The sequence below is a fragment of the Manacus vitellinus genome, unplaced genomic scaffold (assembly GCF_001715985.3).
Source record: "Manacus vitellinus isolate BGI_N305 unplaced genomic scaffold, ASM171598v3 scaffold_12_pilon, whole genome shotgun sequence".
Taxonomy (NCBI): Eukaryota; Metazoa; Chordata; class Aves; order Passeriformes; family Pipridae; genus Manacus; species Manacus vitellinus.
The window spans coordinates 7,871,223-7,892,470 of record NW_021938949.1 but is presented as its reverse complement, the minus strand read 5'-3'; the positions used below and the strand labels follow the sequence as shown (position 1 = coordinate 7,892,470).

General features: G+C 42.7%; 1 protein-coding gene across 2 annotated transcripts in view; it reads right to left on the bottom strand.

Moving 5' to 3' along the window:
* MAD1L1 (mitotic arrest deficient 1 like 1) overlaps positions 1-21,248 on the bottom strand; it is a 351,231-nt gene that overhangs the window by 166,854 nt on the left and 163,129 nt on the right. For both annotated transcript variants that reach the window (XM_029957937.1, XM_018067302.2), the window contains one exon: positions 15,190-15,246. In XM_029957937.1, coding sequence (XP_029813797.1) covers positions 15,190-15,246 — 57 coding nt within the window. The remainder of the gene's footprint in view (positions 1-15,189; positions 15,247-21,248) is intronic.

The window sequence follows — 21,248 nt, the reverse complement described above, 5'->3', positions numbered from 1 at the left end:
GGAAATTATTGCCATTCAGAGCTCACTAACCACTTGTGAAAAGAGAAAGTAAAACAGCCAATGTATTAAATCTTTCATTCGAAAGACACTATTTTAATTGTTAGGTTTTCCTCCCTAACAAAGGTTAGGAAAACATCCCTTACTACCAATCTCATGGAAGCTATTAAAAATGTTATTTATGTCCCCTCCAGGACAAAACCAGTCAGTTGAGATGAGATGGAGTGGCTTATTGTTGGGATCCAATCCTGCTTTTGCGAAGGTAACACACTGCAGGCAAATAGGTCTTCACAAAACAAGAACAAAGAGAATGGCAAAACCAAGCAAAAAATAAAGAATTTGTTGATAAAGCCTAAGAGGTGAGGAGGTTCCTGAGATCATTCCCTTTGATACAGCCTGAGGACAGCTCCAGGTAGTTTGTCCATTCCTGTCCACATGTCCTCTCAGTATCCATGCCAAAGAACAGCCTCAAGAAGGGATAAGGAGAGGAAGGCCCAAACCCCTCTCACTGTTTTCTCTGTTTAATTCCCAATTTCCTCAATTAATTTCCAGTCCTGGTCTCTCTTGCTCACCAGATGCCACTTCCAGCAGGCATTTTCTGCTTTTTGAACCAACTCACTATTCCTGTCTAAACTCTTCCAATTTTTATCAATAATTTTACATAACTCGCTGAGTTAAACTTTTATTACTTTGAATACATTAAACTACTAGAAGCCATTACCCAGCAGAGAGGGGAAAAGGGCTGCTCAAATTACAGCTCATTGCTGTATTCCCCTATTCCATACCAAATGACCCAGGTCAGGCTTGGATCCTTCAGCTCTCTTTTATGTTGATCTTGTTCTTTTAACTAGCACTGACAGCAGAGAGGGAACATTGTCCCAAAATGCAGCATTGCAACTCTTATCCTGGAAGCTACAAAGAGGGACCTAAGGACCTACAACATCTGCAGGAGCTTCAGGGATAATATCACCCAGGATCAGACCTCAATTATATCCCCACTGTACAGAACACATTAGCAACTTGAAAAGAAACCGAGCTATTATTTTAATGTTTTTAAAAGTTATCCAAGGTTTTTATGACACTAGATAAGGTAGAACAATGAGGAATATCAGAGCCCATAACCTGTAAATAAAACACGAAAACAGGCACTTAATGTTTTGAGCATGTGTTGTTCTCTTCTCAGAATATACTGGGGCCTCTTGCTCTCAAACCAAAATGATCCCATTTATCCTGATCCTTTTCTACTCTCTTTCACTTCATAAGCATGAATTCCAGCCCAGCTTTATTGCTCTCACTACAAAGTGATCAGGACACAGTATACAGACTAATTTTAGAACATCCATTTCCACAAATATGCAAGTGTCCCAAAAGATGAAATGTAAATACTTTTTCCAAAATAAGTACTGCCATCATTATTTATCAAATGAGAAAGAGAGGAAGGAAGAGTATGGATGGAATTTCCTTCAGTGTTTAATTATATGAAATATCGTTCTTCTTTCAGCATTACTTTTAAACCTGTCTGGACAGGATTCCAAGAAGGTGGTTTTCCTCCAAGTGTTAATGACATAGCAAACACCCACAGCAGGTTAAGAAATATGTTCCTTGCTTGTTCTCTCTTCCATAGCAATTATTTAAAGAAATGTGAGATGACAGGTGAAACATAAAATTATAAATTTATCTCCTGACAGCTAGATGAAACAAAACTTTACTTTAGAGACCTGATTTTCTTGGTATATTTGTGGCATTTGTCATTTCTGACCCATATCTGTCCCCTCCAAACCAAGTACCCTGAACCTCTGCAATACCACTGACCTGTTGTTCCTCACACTCAACTCCAATGGGCTTCAGCACTGATGAAACAAACCTTTCCAGAGCATCCCAGTGCCCACTGCTGTCCACACTCCATCTTCAGAATGAGGCTTATCACAGGTCAAATCAGCCCTCCCTTGACAACAACATATAGGAACTTCTGAAAATTTTAACACACTGCCCAAAATAACGATCAAATCTCTGTTCAGGTGCCTCATTTTGGGTAATAAAGGACCCAAAATCTAAAGTATTTCAACTCACTGCTAAAGTAGGATTTGCATGATGAAGAAAAAGGGGCTGGTTTATTCGCCCACATCATGTACACACATTTCACAGAACACATGCTGGAGACATACAGTTATTATTTGAATAATGAGTGCATTTTAGTGAGGGGCTGATACAGCAATCTTACCCTGATGAAGTGTGTCTGCACGTCATTCAGCATTCTTGGAACTGTAAAAAGCAGGAAATGCTGAATCCATTAGAAATGTCTAAAGGTTTATTTAACAATGGGCTGATGCAACATCCTTTGAAAGGCCTTCCTCAGCAAAAGGGCTGATTTTGAACGGCAGCGATAAATAGAACTGAATTGCACAGAGCCGGCGTGGAAAGGTGAACTGAGAGGTTGTGTTTGACTACAAGTCTCAACACAATTCAGAAGCCATTTCAAAACATAAATATTTCAAGTGTATGAAAACCAAGCAAACTTGGAAAGGAAGAGTGTACACTAAAATAGGCAAGAACAGAGAAATGGGACCCCGAGTATGACCCATACACCGAGGTTTGAGAGCAGGCAAAATAGGACCTTCTTACAACAGTGATGCTATTTGTGCTTCTCTCCATAGGATGTAGCAGTGACTAAGGATCTTATTTGCCTCTCTTCCCACAAGGCAGCACAGCAAGCCTGGTGTTGTCTATAAGCTTATAAATCCAGCATCAGGACAGAAATCAAACATACATGAACGCCAGGGAGTTTAATTTGGGTGTCCAGCAGTACCACATGGCAGCAAGGTACCATGCTGAGCACTTCCAGAGATCATTCTGGTCAGCAAAAGCAGCACCACCTCTTCCATACGCCCATCCCACTGGCATTCTGGAGGGTTGCTTGCCCAAAACATCTGCAGAGAAAGACACATGGGGAGAACTAAGCCTCACCAGATTTCTTAGTGAAATTTACTCTTCTCCAAAAAGTAGGACAATACTTGCAAACCAAAGTATTACTTGCCATTTAGAAACAGGCTAAGCAGCCCAGGATTAGTTGGTACATTTTCTTGGGAAAATTAATCCTCGATGCCATTGTGAAACAAAAGCAATAAAGCCAAAGAAAATCAGATATTCAATAAAAAGTGGTTTAGAACTACCTATTTCCCACCTGGCTGAAGCAAAAAATACATTTTCTTTTTTTTTCTCTAGAAAGGCAAAGGCTGGCTGGATCAGAGTCACCAGTCTCTATGGGTTCCACCATCTGTAACAAACTTGCTGTGCTTTTATCACTGAGAAGACAGGGCTAGGAGCAACCTTTCAGCAAACACTTCCCTAAAAATGTACTCATACATATATATTATTGTAGATACACGCACACTGGGAAATGGACATATGCTGACTTCTGCTTCTCTCCAATACAGTCTGGATTGTGGCTTTTCTCCTCCTGTTGCAGTAAAAAGAGAGCAATTTTTCAAGTTTATACCAAATGTCATTCTATTTCATTTCCAAATATAATCTCCCAGAGAGAAGGTTCGCTTGCCCTATTTCCAATCTCTAAAGTTAATACACAAATTTATATTCCTTTCTCCCACTCGCTCTCCTAAATTAAGAGGTGTAATTACTAGGAACGCTTGCTATAAACGAATAAAGTGCCAAGGGAGAAGGAGCTGTCAGCACTGGACGTCTGCAGCAGCCACCCTCCTCTCTCTCCCATCCCTGGAGGATCCTGCTTATGAGGCAGTTTCTATCTTTCCTATTAGCAGGGGTAGCACACACACAGGAGCAGATGACAGCCCCTCCCTCCCAGGCAGGACAATCATAAGGAAAAGAATTACGAAATTAACTTCAGCCTGTCAAGGAGCCTGGCATGGGTGATTCCTCCCAAACCCACCTTTTGCCTCTCCCCACTCCTGCTGACCTCTCAGGCGACGTCAGGGTTCCTTAACGACAGTGGAGAAATGCAGATCTGTGATCTAAAAATTCAGTGCCAGTCTCATCCCTCTCCCCCCCCTCCCAATCTCTAGCACCCTCTCCAAAGGAAGATTGATTATTATAATCAGACTTAGCTCTGACATAGCATTTGCATTTTCAAAGCACAGCATAGTCATTAACTAATTCATCTATCCCAAGGGAGCCCTAACGAGCGTTCACCTCTCCCCTCTGATTCCCAATCTGCAGGCAGCCCACAGCTTTCCTTCCAACACCTCCCCTCCACACTGTGTGGCACCAGCACAACTTGGTGCAACTCCAGACGGGCTCAGTGAGCCAAACTCAGCCCTTCTGCAAAGAAACAAGAGGAAGAATGCACAGACACCCTATTTAAACCAGTTATCCTAGGGTTTCCATGTGTAATCACAGCGGTACAGGCTATTACAGGAAAACAGTTTGTTCTGCAAAATAAGGCAGATGCCACAGGGGTCTCAAAATTACCACACTCCTGTATGAGCAGCATCAACCATGAGCCTGAGCTGCCTGCCCACTTGCAAGCATGCAAAGAAGGAATCCTCATCACATAACATCCTCCAAAGCCCCAGCCTCTTCCTGCACAGCCCATCCAACAATATCTTCCTTAAACACCTATGACACACCTTTAGTTCAAGACTCAGCCTCCTGCCTCTCTCTAGTACTTTATCACATCCCAACACCACCAGACGCTGATCCTCCCCACTCACCCACCTCCCTTGGTTCATCTATTCATCTAGCTCAATTGGTTAGAGCCTGGTGCCAATAACCCCAAGACTGTGGGTTCAATTCCTGTATGGGTCATTCACTTAAGAGTTGGACTTGATGATCCCTGTGGATCCCTTCCTACTCAGAATATTCTGTGATCTCTGTATCCTGTCCCTGCAACATGATCAAGGGAGGGTGGGGGTGGAGGTGGAACAAGATGATCTTTAAGGTCCCTTCCAACCCAAACCATTCTATCATTCTTTTTCACAGGTGGGGAGTATATGGTGAATATACAAAACCCACAGCTGCTCTGGAAGGAGCCCATTCCTCTATTTTGAGGACAAATGCTCTGCTGATGCTACAGCACATCTGGAGTCAACTACCCTGGGCCCAGGCACAGACCCCATGTCAACAGTGCAACACCAGTCATCACGTGGGTACCAACAGTTTTGTCTTCCTCTTTTTCCCCCACTATATGCTCTATTTATTTCTTTTTGGTAGCCTGGAACGGGTACAAGATGTGAGTTTGGAAATAAACACTACTGGACATTTCAGCCGGATGGAAGCTGCCTCAGAGCTCAAGATTAACAACCCTGGAAAGTTCACAGGGAAGAAGAGCAAATATCTTGTGCAAGAGACATACCAAGCAAGGGAACTGGAGATGTTAATTTAAACCTATGAGTTTATTCAAGTATAATTACATATTTCAACCCTCACTCTGAGAAAGGAGCAGACAAGGAATCTCTTCCTCTCAGCCTGTCGTGCCCACGCTCCCGGGCGCTGCTGTGAGACCTCACTGCCACTGCAGTGATGGCAAAACACCTTGACAGCTTCACGTCCAAAACCCCTCTCTTTGCTCTAACAGCTCATTCTGAAGAAGGATCACCTCATTTCCATGTTCATTCAGCTCAGAGCTCTCTGCTGTTATCAGCCTCGCTCCACCACTTTCACCAGTGTGTAGATGACTGTTTCCTTTAATTACTACCGAAAGCTCCTCCCAGCCAGGGAGAGCAAAACAGCTGGTGTCCACTGAGAGAAGGAAACTCTGGAGTAATTAGCCTTAACTGGCTGACACCTCCTACCCATTACTCCTGGTTAGAACAGCAAAACACAGAATAAGACTCTCTTTAGGGAACCTGTCAAGGTGCCAGACTGGATGTGTCGCTTCCCTGTCCAGTGCGGTCGCGGCACAGGCGCGATGGAGCTGTTTGCTCTCAAGAAGAGCATCACACAGGCCATTTCTTTCATGCAGGAGTAGGCATTTTTGCTACAATCAAGTCTTGTAGCAGCTGTAATTCACAGGCAAAGCAACAAATAAATCTGCAAAGATGTCATACCTCCTTCGTGTAAAGTCTGAATACAGTTTGTTTCCTGAAAATATAGCCTCGAGGAGTTTCCGGAGCGCTCACTCAACAACCCTCATCAAACAGGAGCTTGTAATCCCACCTCTCACTCCCCCCTTCAGTTTGCTTGTTGAAAAATCATCATACAATAACCAGTCAGAGAAGAATCTATGCAGTTACCAAGCACCTAGGAAGATCAAAGGGGAAAGAGGAATCCAACATCCATTTTTGTTCCTTTGTTTTATAACATGAATACAGTGGAATCAATCCTGCTTAATACTGCAAGAGAGCAGAGGAGCCTTCACTGAGTGCTAAACTTGAAAACTGAACTTAATCTTCTTTCTCTGACTCACATGGAACAACACACAGCCTGTACTTTTACTTACAACACGCTTTTAGGAACAGCTCTCTCGTTCCCACTGCAGCTCCAGCCCAGTTTTGCAGTTCACTACAGCTGGGAGCACTGTTTTCTGGCATGTCTCTGCAGGGAGAGGGAGGGTCAGCAGGGGCCAGCAGAGCTTGCTGTTCAAGGTGCTTTCTGAACTCCCAGAGGTGGGAAATATGAGGATGGGGCAAGGGATTCAGCTATGGAAAAGCAGCAGCTTTCCTGACAGAGCCTCCCAGCTGCCTTCAGGGAAGGAGCAGAGCCTTCATTCAAGGAGTCTTGTTGCCCAAACCCTGTCCAAAGAACAGGCTAAAAAGAGCAGGTTTAATGCTTGCTACCTAAATGACCCATCCTGGGGTCCACTTGTGACAAAAAGCAGTGGGTTTTTAATGTGTAAAAAGTGAGAAATCTCTCTCCTCATGCCAAAACCCAAAGGTTACAGGGCCCTGCCAAGACTGCTCTGCCCATTTCAGCCTCTCAGGATGATGGTTGTGCTGCCCTTCAGCTGCCAGCAGCAGTCACAGAACGAAAGGCAAACAGCAATTCCCTCTCAAATACTGTATGTTCAGTTCTGGTGCCAAAGCAGAAGCCTGGCATTTTAACCTTTGGTGAACATGTTCTTGCTGCCACCAATAATAAACTCCGAGGTCCAGCTCAGAGGGAAGGTGTAATAGATGTGCAGGGATGACATTAGCACTGAACACAGCATCAACAGGACAGGGCCTGGCAGGAGCTCGATTTTATACAGCCAGTCTTTAGAGGTTAATGAAATATTCATAAATAAGTTAAGATTCTCCTGACAAGCTGGATCCTGTAATACAACAAAGAGTTGTCAGCCTCAATTAAGCAATTCCAAAGAGGCAGGGCTCTGCCATTCATTATTTACCAAGAGGTCACAGGAAAAATTCTGCTCTATGATCTTCTTGTCTCTGTGGATAAATTGGGTTTTGCAGCTTATGCTGGAGGACTCTGCTGCCCTCACAGACCCCAGCCTGCCATGGTTACTACCCACCCCCAGCATCCAGCAGCCAAAGACAAGAAACACTGGGCATGAGCTCTTCTAAAGGCACTGAGACACAATAAGATCGAAAGCAAATAATTTAGCAAGTTGATTAAGCTGTCAGTATAAGGACTAAGTCTTGAAACTTCATTTTTTTAAAGCCTTTATCTCCCTTTTTGTACACACAAAGCCAGCCCCAGGCAAGAAGAAAAGTATCCAGCAACCTTTGATCTGCAGGCACATCCTCTGAACATGCCCTTGGTGCCCCCCCAGATCCCATAGCTAGAGAGCTTCACATCCCTCTTCACGTTCAGGACAAACTGTGCCTTCAGAATTGGATTTCTTGGATCAGATCTCTCAGGATGGTCCTCTTCTGATGCAGGTACAACCTCCCAGGACTGTGATAGCAGAAGGAAACTGGTCTCTATCCTTGGTCACATGGAAATTGGAAATAAATTACTACTAGAAATAAATTACTACTGTTCAACAGCCCCAAGTCTTTCTTTCCCTCTCTGGACATGTACTGGAAGCACATGTTGCTTCTACACCTTCTCCAAGCTGCCTTTGAGGCAAGGCAGAATAAAAGATCAAAAATGAAGGAACCCAAGAGGTATCCTGGACCTCTGACCTGGTTTTCTCAAACTGCTGAAGATAACATGAAGCCCCTGCACTCTCCAGGAAATTTTAGCTCAACTGAACTGAATCCTGTGAGTCTGATGCAGCCCATAAACTTCTTATGGGCTCTGTGAAGATGAATGGAGCCAGGAAAAAAAAATACTTGCGTGACTATTAAATATATCTTTTGTGTCTCAAGGCTGTGCCTACTAAAATAAAGCCTCTGATAATATCCCTATCCCATTCTCATTCAATTAAGTAACCCAGTGTAACTCAGATTTTAGTGACAACAGTGACACTGACAAGGACCACTCCAGCTGTAGCAGAGCACTGTCCTCTGCACAGGAAAATGATCCACCTTTCTCCTGCTCAACAACCAAAGAGGAAAAAACCCTAACCCTTCTACCTCCCCAGTCCTTGCTTCTGTTATAATTCTGCCTGTCAGTAGAGGTCAGGTTTTAGGGGTACATCTGTAGCATGGAGGCCCCTCCAAATGATGGGCTGGGAATGGAGTCAATATATAAGTACATCCCATCTGAGTTGGAACTGCTGTTCAGCTCTGGGCCAGACCAGCCCCCAAAATCTGGCAGTACCTCTCCCACAGGGAGCCAGAGGGAGGAGCAGCAGTAAGGCAGCTCTCCACTTCAGGCAGCCACGTTTCTTCCTTCTGACAGCCCTAACCCCATGTCAGCTCTTATCGCCTTCAAAGAGCAAATGAAAACCATCCTGCTGAAACCAACTGGTCCTGCCGAGTTCCATAAAACTTTCACATTAATGGATCCAGTAGCAGGTTCATTTGGGTAATGGGACTTTTAAACAGACAGCTTATTTCTTTTTAATTTGAAGGGAATGTACTATTTGATCCCATGTGCCTGGCTAGATTTTTAAAACAGAGATAAACCACAAGAATTGACTCGCTAAGTCTCTTCTTCTAACCTAATTAAAATAGCATTGAGATACTAATGTGCAGCAGTGTGATGTGCTGATCACCTCTCCAGTTTACAGGCAGTTTGTCAGCACTCACCCAACAGAATTCCAAAGCTTCCTCCACGCTCACATCACGTGCAACAGATGCTTCTGATGGTGCCACAGTTTTGTGTGTTGAACGTGAATTTTCCAAGAGGGAATGTGCAGCAGGTACAACACCAACCGAGACAGTTCATCATTCCCTATGCTAAGAGAGGGGGGAAAAATAATCCTGCCTGCTCTTCAGAGCTCACCATATTCCTACACAGTGGGGAATAGCAAGGACCTGTTTTAATGTACTTGTTTACAACAGGCCCTGAGAGAGAGCTCTCTAAGAAAGGGCAAAGGAGAAGAGTCACTCTGAGTACTCTCATCCCACTGTTTAGGGTTCACTCCACCTTCAGAACCAAAGCTCCACAGTAAAAACATCAGGAGAAAATTTAAAACAGGGCATCAGTGACTCCTGTACACTCACCCCCTTTTTCCAACAACTCTAAATCTGAATTAATAGGATCACACAATACAGTGAAGAACAATACAAACACTGTGAAGTATACACAGAACAAATAAGGAACTAAAGGCTCCTCAGTCAGAAACTAGAGAGGACAAAGAGTGGGGTAGATGAACTGATCCCAGGATGAACATCAGTGCCATGTGGCAGTGGAAATGAGCAATACCCTGGATACAGGTACCTGCCTGTACCCCATGCTTCCATGGAAGATACTTTTGTACAAGATACTGCTGGAACATCACCTGTAACGGTGTGACTCATCTTCAAAGGAGACACAGAAAAACAGAAGGAGATTTAAAGAAAGCTACAGGATTCATGAGGAGCCTGAAGAGCCTGTTTTAAGAGAAGACTGCAAGAGCTTGATTTGTTTAACCTAGACAAATGAAAGGCTGGGAGAGAACAATTGTTCTCTATAAATATGTCTCGGCATAAATATGAGGGAGGAAGAACAGTCATTGTAGTTTAAGGAGAACATTAGCACAAGAAAAAGAATGGATATTAACTGCACATATATTTTCAGTTGGAACTGGGAAGATTTCAGCTGTCAGAGCAGTCTTTCAATGACAGTAATGGTACAAACAACCAAAGCAGTTTCAAGACAAGCTTGATAAATTTATGAACTGAGATATATGCTGCAATTGCCTCAGTTACTGAAGGACTGGACTTTATGATCTAAAAGTCCTCTTCCAGTTTTCTGTTACTATATCATTTCATTCTGGATTAACTTCTTTTGCTGTCTCTTTATAACCAGATTCATGTTTTTCAATCTGATTTGAGAACTGGATATTTCCCTAAGATTGCCTTACTAAAACTGTTCACCCTGCTCCTCAGTTGAGTGCCATACCACTCATCTGTCTTGGGTTTGCTAGCCTCACACGAGGTGTTAGGATAAAATCTGTCCCATGGGAAGGAGATTTGCTAAATCAGTTCAGAAATTATGAAATACACTTTTGATAGATGGAGGCCTCCTGCACCAGTCAGTTGACTCCTTCCCCTCCCAACCTGTTGGTTCTATGTATGGTCCAGCAAAGCTTCATTTTTATTTATAACTACCATGGTTCAGCTCTCTAATCCCACATTTAATTGCCTTCCTATTATAGATAATACAGAGAATTTACATTTCCACTAATGAACACCACTTTTGTTCTTATGCCTGGTCTGTTGTATTTCTTGCTTTATGTTTAATAACTCTTAAACAAGAATTAAATGAGTTCTATTGGCCAGTTATCCAGGGCAGGTCTTTCCATATTAAAGTTCACGTTTTTCCTATTATCATTGTTATTACCTGCAAATTAAAATTATGGTAATAATTTTTCCATGTTGCCTTCCATTCAGCAGCTAGTTCCCAACTACAACATGCACAGTGTTCTCTGAGTTTATTTCCTTCACACACTCTCCTTTCTGTCTCCATTTCTTCCTCTGATAACCATCAGTGTAGGCAGTCACTGACATTTAAGTTAATCCTAAACATTATGATTTCATCAGACTGAACACATGATTTGGTTCTTTAACTATTGCTGACCTGCTGCTCTTAAATCAAGGTCTCCTGTTCTCTGCAGAGGGTTAACCAACACTATTCCTCAAGGCACGAAGTATTCATTATATTCATTTTAAGGTGTCTTTATTGCTTCTATAAGGACACTCAATTTATGCCACTCATTTGGTGACGGTTGCATTCTTGGACTTCAAATCTTCTTTACCTCCCACCCTGCTAAGCAATTCTTCTGATTCATATATCTATCCTTTTTAATCTGCTGAAGGATGAAATATAATTTGTTCCAACGAGCAGTCTATAGATTTCAGAGCCCACATGGGCCAAGCTGTCTTTTGAAGATGAAAGTCAAAAGACACCCAGGACACCGCAGGGCAGTGAAAATACAGGTGATGCTTTTTTAATACCAAGCTGACTTCCCTTAGGGATTAATGATGGAGAAAAAGAAATCTTGACATGAATGCCCCGTGCTACAGAACCAGACTGAAAGAAAGAGTAAGATCAGAGATCACAGCTGTTGCTTGGATGGCAACCTTGAGCCAAACAATCTCCTCCTGTCTATAAAGGGATATGAAAAAGGCAAATGGAAATTAGAAAAACAAGCACATCTTCTGCTTCCCTCCCTTAGGGGAGGAAAGAAAAATAATATAACAAACAAGAAAGTATTTTCCACAAATAATATTTTTGTGTGAGTGAAGCTTGCTCTCAGCTTTAAGCCAGTAGAGCACTAAACTAACACACCATAGGAAATAAGATCCTGGCAGTAAAGAACAGGGAGCCATATGTGTGAACTCTCTGAGCAATCTCCTGGCACATCCTGAAGATACAGACACTGGAGCACCAGCCCCCATAAAGGAAACTTCCAGTGCTGATAAAATTGTCAGAAAAGTGCATATGCATATGAAAACATTGCAGGAAAAGTGTGCCTAGGCACCAAAAAAAATTCACAATAAAAAACATTCAGCAAATAAAAGAGACAAACCCCACAGATCTGTGAGACAGCCCAGTGACCTGAGCCCTATCAGAGTGGTGACCTGTTATGTATCACCTCTCAGAAGACTGTTCCCTTACAGTGGGAACACACCTAAACTGTGAATAAAGAAAAACAAACAAGCGAAGGGTTAGAGGGAGAGGAAAATCAAAGTTTCATTGTTAATTACACAGCACAATGATAAGGGTAATTTTTCTTAAATCAAAAAATAAATTCCAGGTTCAAGTTCCCTGAAGGATATAAAATATTAGAGGATTTTTTAATGGTTGTAATCACAAACTCATTTCTCCAGCCACTACTGGCCGTGTCTAATTAGGGCAAAGTATGTTAATGATACAGCAGCACAGCCCAGAGACGTCTTCAGTTGCAATATTAATTGCATTTAGGGAAAGAAGCATGAATTGTGCTTATACAAGCTAATTAGTATGGGTTTGCTAATTAATACTGGAAAGTCAAACTGCCTTTGTCTTGTCAACTGCAATTAACTGAAGATGTTTAAATTTCTTTTCTTTTTTTTCATTTCTCCAGTAGCACACTGGCTTTTAGTTGACAAGCAATGAAATCCCACGCTGGAGTAATCCATGACAGTCAGTGAGGTGAGTCCATCCCATTTTCCTATAGCAGGACTTTGTGCCCCAGCCTGGCACAGTGTCCTCTACAGCACACACCACCCTTTGTTTCATACTGTCCCCATGAACACAATTCCCTGAACCAGGGCTCTCTCCTCCAAGGACACAGAGCCTGCAGATCCTCTTTTATTGAGGCCACGATCCTATCAGATTTATCCCACAAGTATTTTACTTTTAAATACTGCTATGTGAAGAGTGAATTATTTACCAGGGCATCTAAGATGCCCCCAGTGCACACAAGGAAGACACCAAACTCCTCAGTGAGATGCAATCAGCCTGTTCACCAGCCCCACAGCACATCCCTTCATTTCCAGCGCCTGGGGAGGGTGGCAAAGCCATCAGTTCTCTTCAGGGTGGCAGCAGAGATGTCACCTGCACAGAGGTTCATCCCAGAAGCAGCCCAAAGACTGTATGATAGCACCTGACAGGTGTTTATTCCATTCCACTTAGAGCCATGGGCCTGTTTGCAGAAGAGCTGATGAAAAGCAATACTCACATCTGTCAGCACCCAGAGCAGGACGAGCCCTTCTGCACCTGCAGCCACGGACACTCAGCATCAAACTGAGACTGGAGGCTCACAGGCAAAAGGCAGGAAAAGGAAGGTGAGATGTCAGGAATCCAAACTGGGCAAATAATTTTGCTGAAGTGTCACAATTAAAGGAGTATGAAAATAAGGCCATCCAGGTGAGACACTGATTTGGAGAGGGGGAAAAAAACCCATATAAAGAACATTTTGCTGGATGGCAGGGAGGAGAGTGGGGCTGATGGTATATCCACAGGAGCCCTTGGGCAGGCAGTTACAGAACAGCCCCACCCAAAGGGGACACATCTCTGTCTCTGCCAATGCTGTAGAAGACACAGAGTGACATAACGTTACCCACAAGGGAGATTTCAACTGGGGATGCAGGAGAACTATCCACCACCAGTGGAAAGAAGGCACTATACTGCCAGGCTTTCTCTCAGAAGGGAAAAAGAGGGGAAAAAAAAATAAATCTCTCTCTTCCTCTGTATGAAGCAATTTTCCTGTATTTACTGAACAAAATTCAAGCTGCTGAATACAGCCCACACCTCACAATCTGCAATCCATCGTCTAAAGCACCACAGAAAACAGCCTGTTCATGGGAGGTTGATGTAAACTTTACTGGAAGATCACAAGACCTGCAGTTTTCCACTGAGAAACCCTTGGGAATAGGCAGTGAACACTGACTGCTGCTTTATCCTCTGCTGATGGATGTTGCACAACACCAATTAATGCTTTAACACCAGAAGTCCCAGTTTCTCCAGCTCTCTGCTAGACTGTTTAATACAACAAATTTTTGAAGGCAAACAAACAACTCAAAACCCAGGCTTAATGAGCCCAAAAGAAAAACTCTGAAATGTTTTAAAAAACCCCAAAGCCTCGGAACATTAAAAACACAACAGCAAGTTTTTCCTCTGATATATCCACTGAACACAATGCAAAATTGATTGTATAGAATTTGAAACTGTAACAAGGCAGCACGTAATGAGATCAGATGGTAAATAGGATTAATTCAGTTTTCTTTGGAAGTATCAGTTGTGAACTGCATCACCACAGAAAGCAGCTGGGCATACAAAAATGTTTGCCCACAATGTGAGACCACCCCAGAACCGGAATTAATTAACGCTCTCATTATGAAAAATCTGATGTTGAAACAGCAAGAGGCACAAATTTAAAAAAAAGATACCAACAGACGTATGGCAACCCATTAATAGCACAGCAGGGGCACGGCAGTCCTGCCCTCCAGTGCCCTACTGGAGTTCAGCACAAGTCTAAAAAGACCCGTGGTTGAAACCACGGTTTAGGATTTGGATTTTAGAACAGATGTCTGTTTAGCACCTACTTACTTGCCACTGATGCAGGCCTATTTTTTCATTAGTAATAAAATTAATCACATCTACAGAACGAGTCTCTACGTCTTGGATACTGTTCAGGTTTTTCTTGTGACTAGAAAAAGTTGCAGGAATCCCACAATTCACCCATTAGCAAAAACAATGGTTCACGAAATGGCTTAATGCTGACACCTCATTTATTCCTGATTATGAGTAATTGTACACAGTAGTCATGAAACTGCACATAAACTTCCCTGTCTGGTTTTGTGGCCTCTATTCTTTTTGGTCCTTGAGGGAAGTGCCAATAAAATAGACAAACCCAGCAGAAAATTAACAGATACTGCAAAAAAATAGTTAGTGATAATTCTGTCGTATCTCATCTCATTGTTCTTTGCACACTTGAGACTGAATCAAAGGCCCCCAAAGAAAGGAGTTAATTCAGTACGAAATTAAATGCTTGCTTCTGATCTAGAACTGCTGAAGAGAAAGGAAATTGCCCAAAAAAGGAAGACAGGCCACTGGATCTCATCCAACACTTTTTTGAGGTGAGTATGGAGACAGGGAGTGCCAAGACAGGCAGTAGCAACATAAACTTTTACAATGTTTATTTGCTATTAATTTCCAAATATTTGGAACTGATCCATTGTTTAAATGAACTGAACTTTGCATATGTTACTGCCCTGTAAAACAATTTAAAAAAAAAACATGCAAAAATGGAACACTTACCATCTCTGCTCTTTGCTTGTGGTTTCCCACTTCTTCCAGAACCTGAGACAGCTGAGCCTTCAAGACACAAAAAAATAGAAAATTAAGTCTAGGATGTAATTTTGGAAGTTTAACAAGACTGCACCTCCAACCCCCCTCCCCCCCAAATCACCAAAGACACTAGGACTTTCATAGTATTGGAAAACAATTATAAGTGTTGGATCTTACTCTGTCTTATCAGCATTCCAATCCATGAGATTGTAACCTGTAACCTACACACACTAGAAAGAATACGTTTATTGCAGGGAAGAATTCCACTAGATTAGCTAGTCCAAATTTCCATCTCATGGTCCAGACAGCACATCCATTTCTTTGGAAGCTGGAGAAGGAGTGGTCTAAAACCCACCCTGTTTTGCCAAGCTTAACTTTAGAGAAAGAAGAGATTTGTCTCCACAGCTCCTGAAAGGAGTGTGTTTGTTTCAAGGTAACTTCACAGGAAATGTTCTGTTGAAGTTCTGGGGTTCAGGATTGGGTTTGGAAGCCTTCCAAACTGCTGTGGTAAAACACTGAGAAAATCTGCTCTGTAACATAAACCTCCTGAATTTCTGTGAGGAAAACATCCCAGTGCAAGAGTTTGTGGTTTGTTTTTGTGTTTTTTTTAAGAAGAAATTTGAAATGTAAAGATTCTCAAACAAGAACAAATATCTTCTGTTATTCCTGCATAATTTGGGGGGAAACAGAAACTCGACTCAGAGAAGGATCTTTTCACAGAGTTTTGTTTATGAAAAAGGATTTTAAACAAAATGGGTATTTTGGAGATGGGTAAGAGAAGCCACATATAATAGTTGAGTGCTATTACGTCCCACATCTTTAATTTCCCAACACTCTGCTAGCCTGCAATAAGCCTTTCTGTATTTAGCAGAAAGCCCAAAAAGTAGTCACAAGTGATGACAGAGAAGCTAATTTAAACTATGTAAACAAAGACAAGAAATAAAAACAACTTTCCTACAAACTAATTCATATAATTTCAAACAAATATCATTAAAACCCTCTGGAGTCCCTCAAACAATCTCTCACCACACATGAAATGGGTCTTTTGAGTACCACATGCAAACCAGCAACAAACAGCAAGCAGTTTATAACAATGAAAAGGAAAACATTCAGCTTTGAAGGCTAACTGCACCGAAATGCAAGCAAACAAAAAAAATTACTGTCTTAGGGTTCAGCACAGCAAAACAAACAGCAGAACATTTTGCAAACAAACAACCAAACAGTTCACGATTTCCCTGGCCCCAGAGCTCAGTGGAAACTGAAAAAGTTTCAGCTCCTTGCTGTGCAGGGCAGGGGATGATGTGACATTATTTAAGGAACAGACACTCAAATAGGATGAAAAGGGTTTTAATACAAGCCTGGGACCTGGCACAGGAGAATGAAACACACTCATTAAACACCGCAGGAGATGCCAGCCCCAAACAAAACTGGAGTGACTGGACAAGCAAGTGAGAAGAAAAAATGAAATTATCACCAAGTTTGATGCTGGAACATCAGGAAACTATAAATTTGCAGACACCTGGGAAAGATTTTTTTCCCCACTGCTACTGAATCAGGTACAATGACAGCAGCAAGTGGGAGCCAGGAGAAAGTCACTTTGGGAGAGTTAGAAAACATGCCCTCAGAGATGTTGTTTAGGAGAGGTGCTGGCATAAACTTTGCAAAACATCTCAAGACCAACTGAATATTTTTAATTACAAACTACCCCAACTTTTCTGTATATTTATTAGCCTTATCTATATGAAAATGACCTTTAGGTGGGAACCAGTAGCCTATTCTAAACCAGATATAAGAAACACTGAATTAAGGATTACATTAAAAATTACATATTTTCTTACAGTATCTACCATTCCTGAATTTGAGGGTCATGTCTCTGTTCAGCCTCCTGTTCACACAGACTCCTACAGAATCACAGAGTAACTCACGTTGAAAAAAAGTGTGAATTCCCTCGTGGCTCAATCCTCTGAGCTCTGGTGGGCACCAGGCACCCAGCCTGGGTCAACCCACCACACTGTGCCGAGCTCTGGTCACCTTCAGTGTAAATATTTTTCTTTATAATATCAAGACAACAGTACCCCAAGAGCCTGTTTAACTAGATGGGTATGAGAGCATTTTAAAGTACAATACCTTGATAAAAGTCAGAAAAAAAAGGATAGCAAAAGACTGACACATTTTACTTCAGGAAGAGGATGAAAAAACCTTTTAGACAGGGGAGAAATAATACAAAGGGATGGGAGAAATCAAAAATACAAGCAGGAAATATGCCATAAGTTATCTTATATATAATATGGTTTGGGGAAAATAACCATTTCAAGGTGCTGTGCCAGCAGAGACCCAGAGGCAAAACCTGGACAGCAAGTCCAAGCCAGCAGCATGATAACAGCAGATCAATATGATTTGGAGAAGCAATCAGATAAGAACTAAATCACAAAGTAGGTTTTCTTCATTGCATTTATTTCAAGGCAGCTCATCTCAAAGGGAAAGAGTCAGTAACTAGTGGGAATTCAGAGAGCAGCAACTAAACTTACCAGACTGCTGGAAGAAATGATTTATGAAGATTAAAAGATTTTTAAACATATGGTTTGACTACAACACTCGCAGAAGAGCAAAAGGGACATATTTAATGCATTGAGAGCTGTTAGAGTGACGCAGCTGGAGACAAGGAGGCTTCTCCAGCACAGCTGATGCTGTCAGATGCACTTGCAGTCCAGAGTGGGGTCCCTCCTGCTCCCTGTCCGTGCCCACCTATGCAGGCAGGTGGGGAAGCACAACACAAAGCCCAAACCTTCAGTGGGGTCCCCGCTGTCTGCACTCACCAGGATGCACTCACAGCTGATCTGAATGCTTTATCACGTCCAGCTTGTAAACATCAGCCCTGCCCCCAGACTTTTTATTAGCCTAAATCAAATATTGAGCCTCGCTCAGCTGTTCGAGGACAGCTGCTTGCAAAGTGATTCACTGCCATATTCCTTCTAGGCCACAAGAAAATACAACCTAATCACCAGCAGCATGACAGATGCACAAATTTTTTAATTATGAAGGAGAAATTAGGCTCTGAACTTATCCCCACATCTCACTTAATCAGAGTGCTCCAGAGGAGCTGCCAGCCCCCACAGCCGTGGAAGGAAGGAGCTGCAGAGGGCCCTGGCCGGGTGCCTGGCATCCTGCTGAGCCCCTGCTCCCAGCCCCTCCAAGGCATTTGCCGGAAAAAACCTGAAAGAAACAGTATCATGTTTCTTGGAAGTTATCCTTTCAGGAATGAACTGCTGGGCTTCTTGGTTTAGTCATCTCTGGCCATTTCCAGACAACAAAAGCACAAGCGATGGACCTGAGCCCCTCGGGGTGGGTGGGAAGGAGATGCCCCAACACCAGCAGGCACAGGGGGGCCAGCAGGTACTGGAGCAGTTTGCCAGTCCCATCTCAGAGTTCCACAATAGGAAAAGCCACATCCCTACCTGAGGAGCATGTAGTGACAGGGTAAGGGGGAGAGGCTTTGAGCTGAAAAAGAGTAGGTGTAGATATTAGGAAAAAACTCTTCCCTGTGAGGGTGATGAGGCCCTGGCACAGGTTGCCCAGAGAAGCTGTTGATTCCCCATCCCTGAAAGTGCCCAAGGCCAGGTTGGACAGGGCTTGGAGCAACCTGGGATAGTGGAAGGTGTTCCTGCCCATGGCAGGGGGTTGGAACGAGATGATCTTTAAGGGTCCTTCCAACCCAAACCATTCCATGATTCTATTAGTAGCTCAGCTCTGTGTTAGGGGTTTTTCAGTCAATCACATCCACCTTGGTATCTCAGGAATCTCTCAGTAGGATAGACTTCTGTGTTGAATTCTCAGGCTGTGCACGGAAGTTAACTTAAAGCTCCAAGGAAATTCCCTCTCCTAATACCCATGTTCAATTCCCACAGAACACTGAGCTCAAAGAGTAAGAAATCTGATATGCAAACAGATATTACGAATCAGATATACAAATACACGTAAAGTGCAGTTTACCCACAGAAGGCGGCACAACCAGGTAAGAGAAAATCAAGTAGCGAAGCAGGGGGAGAAAAAATCATCTCAAGTATTCAGTCAATTACTTTAAGCTTTCAAAAAAAGTGTTTGTCAATTCAAACTACTCATCTTACACGACAACACTGCCTAATCTACTGTCAGTGGATTGTCATCCTCAAAAGAGAGCAGCAGGAAGGGAAGAACCTGTGCTCCGGCCTCACCGGGACACTGCAGCTCAGGCTGAAAGAGGAGCAGGAACAGTTTCCAAGGAGAGGAACCGATTCAGCTCCAAGGAGACATTTCTGAATTGTTTAGCTTGCTTCCCTGCATCAATAATTTGTCTTCTATACCTTCCAAAAGTCAGCCTTCACTGACGGCGCGGGAGGAGGCTGGTCGGGGAGGGTTTAATGAATGAAACTAAAGCAATCTGGTGGTGACAATGCAGCTGTTAAAGCGACTGCACCAACAGCCCCCCCCTCCTCCCCGGGGGCTGAACGTGAGCCGACTGCCCTGACCGATAGGCAAACAGCTCAAATGTGAGCCTCATTTGTAGGGAAAAATTAACTACTCAATCTCTAATGAACAGTCTTTCTCTACACAACAATACCCTCCGCTCTACAAGCAATTAGCAAATCGAAACGCTCTCTTTGTGGACCTGCATTAATTTACTCCTCGATGTGGCACATTAAGTAGCTCATAGGTACAGCACAGCACAGTAGTAGCAACAGCCAACCCCATAAAATAAAAGCTTGCTTCAAAGAGTTAGGGAAGCAGAATTATGTGGGCTGCATACGGGGAATAAATTGTAACAGCCTTCATTTGGAAACATCATTTTAGTCTTATGCTTTCATCAAACAACATGATTATCTTAACAGTCACATTAATACAACATCAGTGCTTTACTAGGCAGAGAAACATTCACTACCTCAAATTAAAAAGAGCAATTCTTATTCTTCCTCATCAGGGTGAAATACCTGAGAATATACACAGCTGCCTATGCTGGGGTTGTCCTTTCACAGCTATAAATCCCAACTGTGGGTCCTCAGAAGAAAAGCCACTTGTTGGAAGGGCAGCACCTCTGCAGGGGAGGGGAGGAGGAGGAGGTTTTGCCTGGCAAAGATGGAACACAGCTGCAATAAATGGCATTTTTACAGCTTGCTGAAGTCCAAGATACCCTTAGAAGTATTTTATATGCAACAGTTGTATGCAAATTCAAGTCAAGTGTGATAATTTGCAAATTTAGGTATAATGTTAATTAATAGCTATTTCAAATTAATTAACTTTAAGATAAATTCTTGCTTCTCCTTTTTGAGAAAGTTAACACACAATTCAAATTTACAAGGATATATCGGCTACCGATCTCAGAAAAACAGAATCTTGTATGTTCTAACATGCCAAATCACTTCAGTTTTCTTGTGCTGGCTGCCTCCCACTCCCTGGGTAATTTCACAGTGGTTCATTCCTCTGATCACTTACAAAAGAAGACAGAAGATGAAGCTTCTTGGCTCCAGCTCGATGGCCTTACTGTGTGGCTAAAGAGCAATGTGACCTATACAAGGTCCAAGCCAGCACATCTTACCTGGTGCCATAGGCTGGGTGAGAAGGGAAAAGAACCACAGTATCACTTCTTTCTATCAGATTCAGGAGACACATGGGAAGTAAGGTGCCTAGAAGCTGCAGCTGAAATAAATTAGGAAACCTGAAAACATGGCAGCACTCCCAGGACAGTTCTGATAAGGAAAGCACTGACTGTAACACTTAGAATTCAATTCAATCTGAAAACATAAAGCCTCGGCACCACACTGATGAGTTACATGGAACAACACAGGAACAGGATGAGAACACTTTGAAGAGAACTTTTCAGTCACTAATTACCTCCAACACAAATAATAAGACTCTGGTTTATTTGTGGGAAAAACAGGAGGAAAACTTTGATTTCACAAAAGCCACAGACAAATTACTTCTGGGGGTGGCAGAGACAGAGACAGAAGTAACTCATCAGCCACTTGCAGTAAGACTTCACTTTATTTGCATGCTGT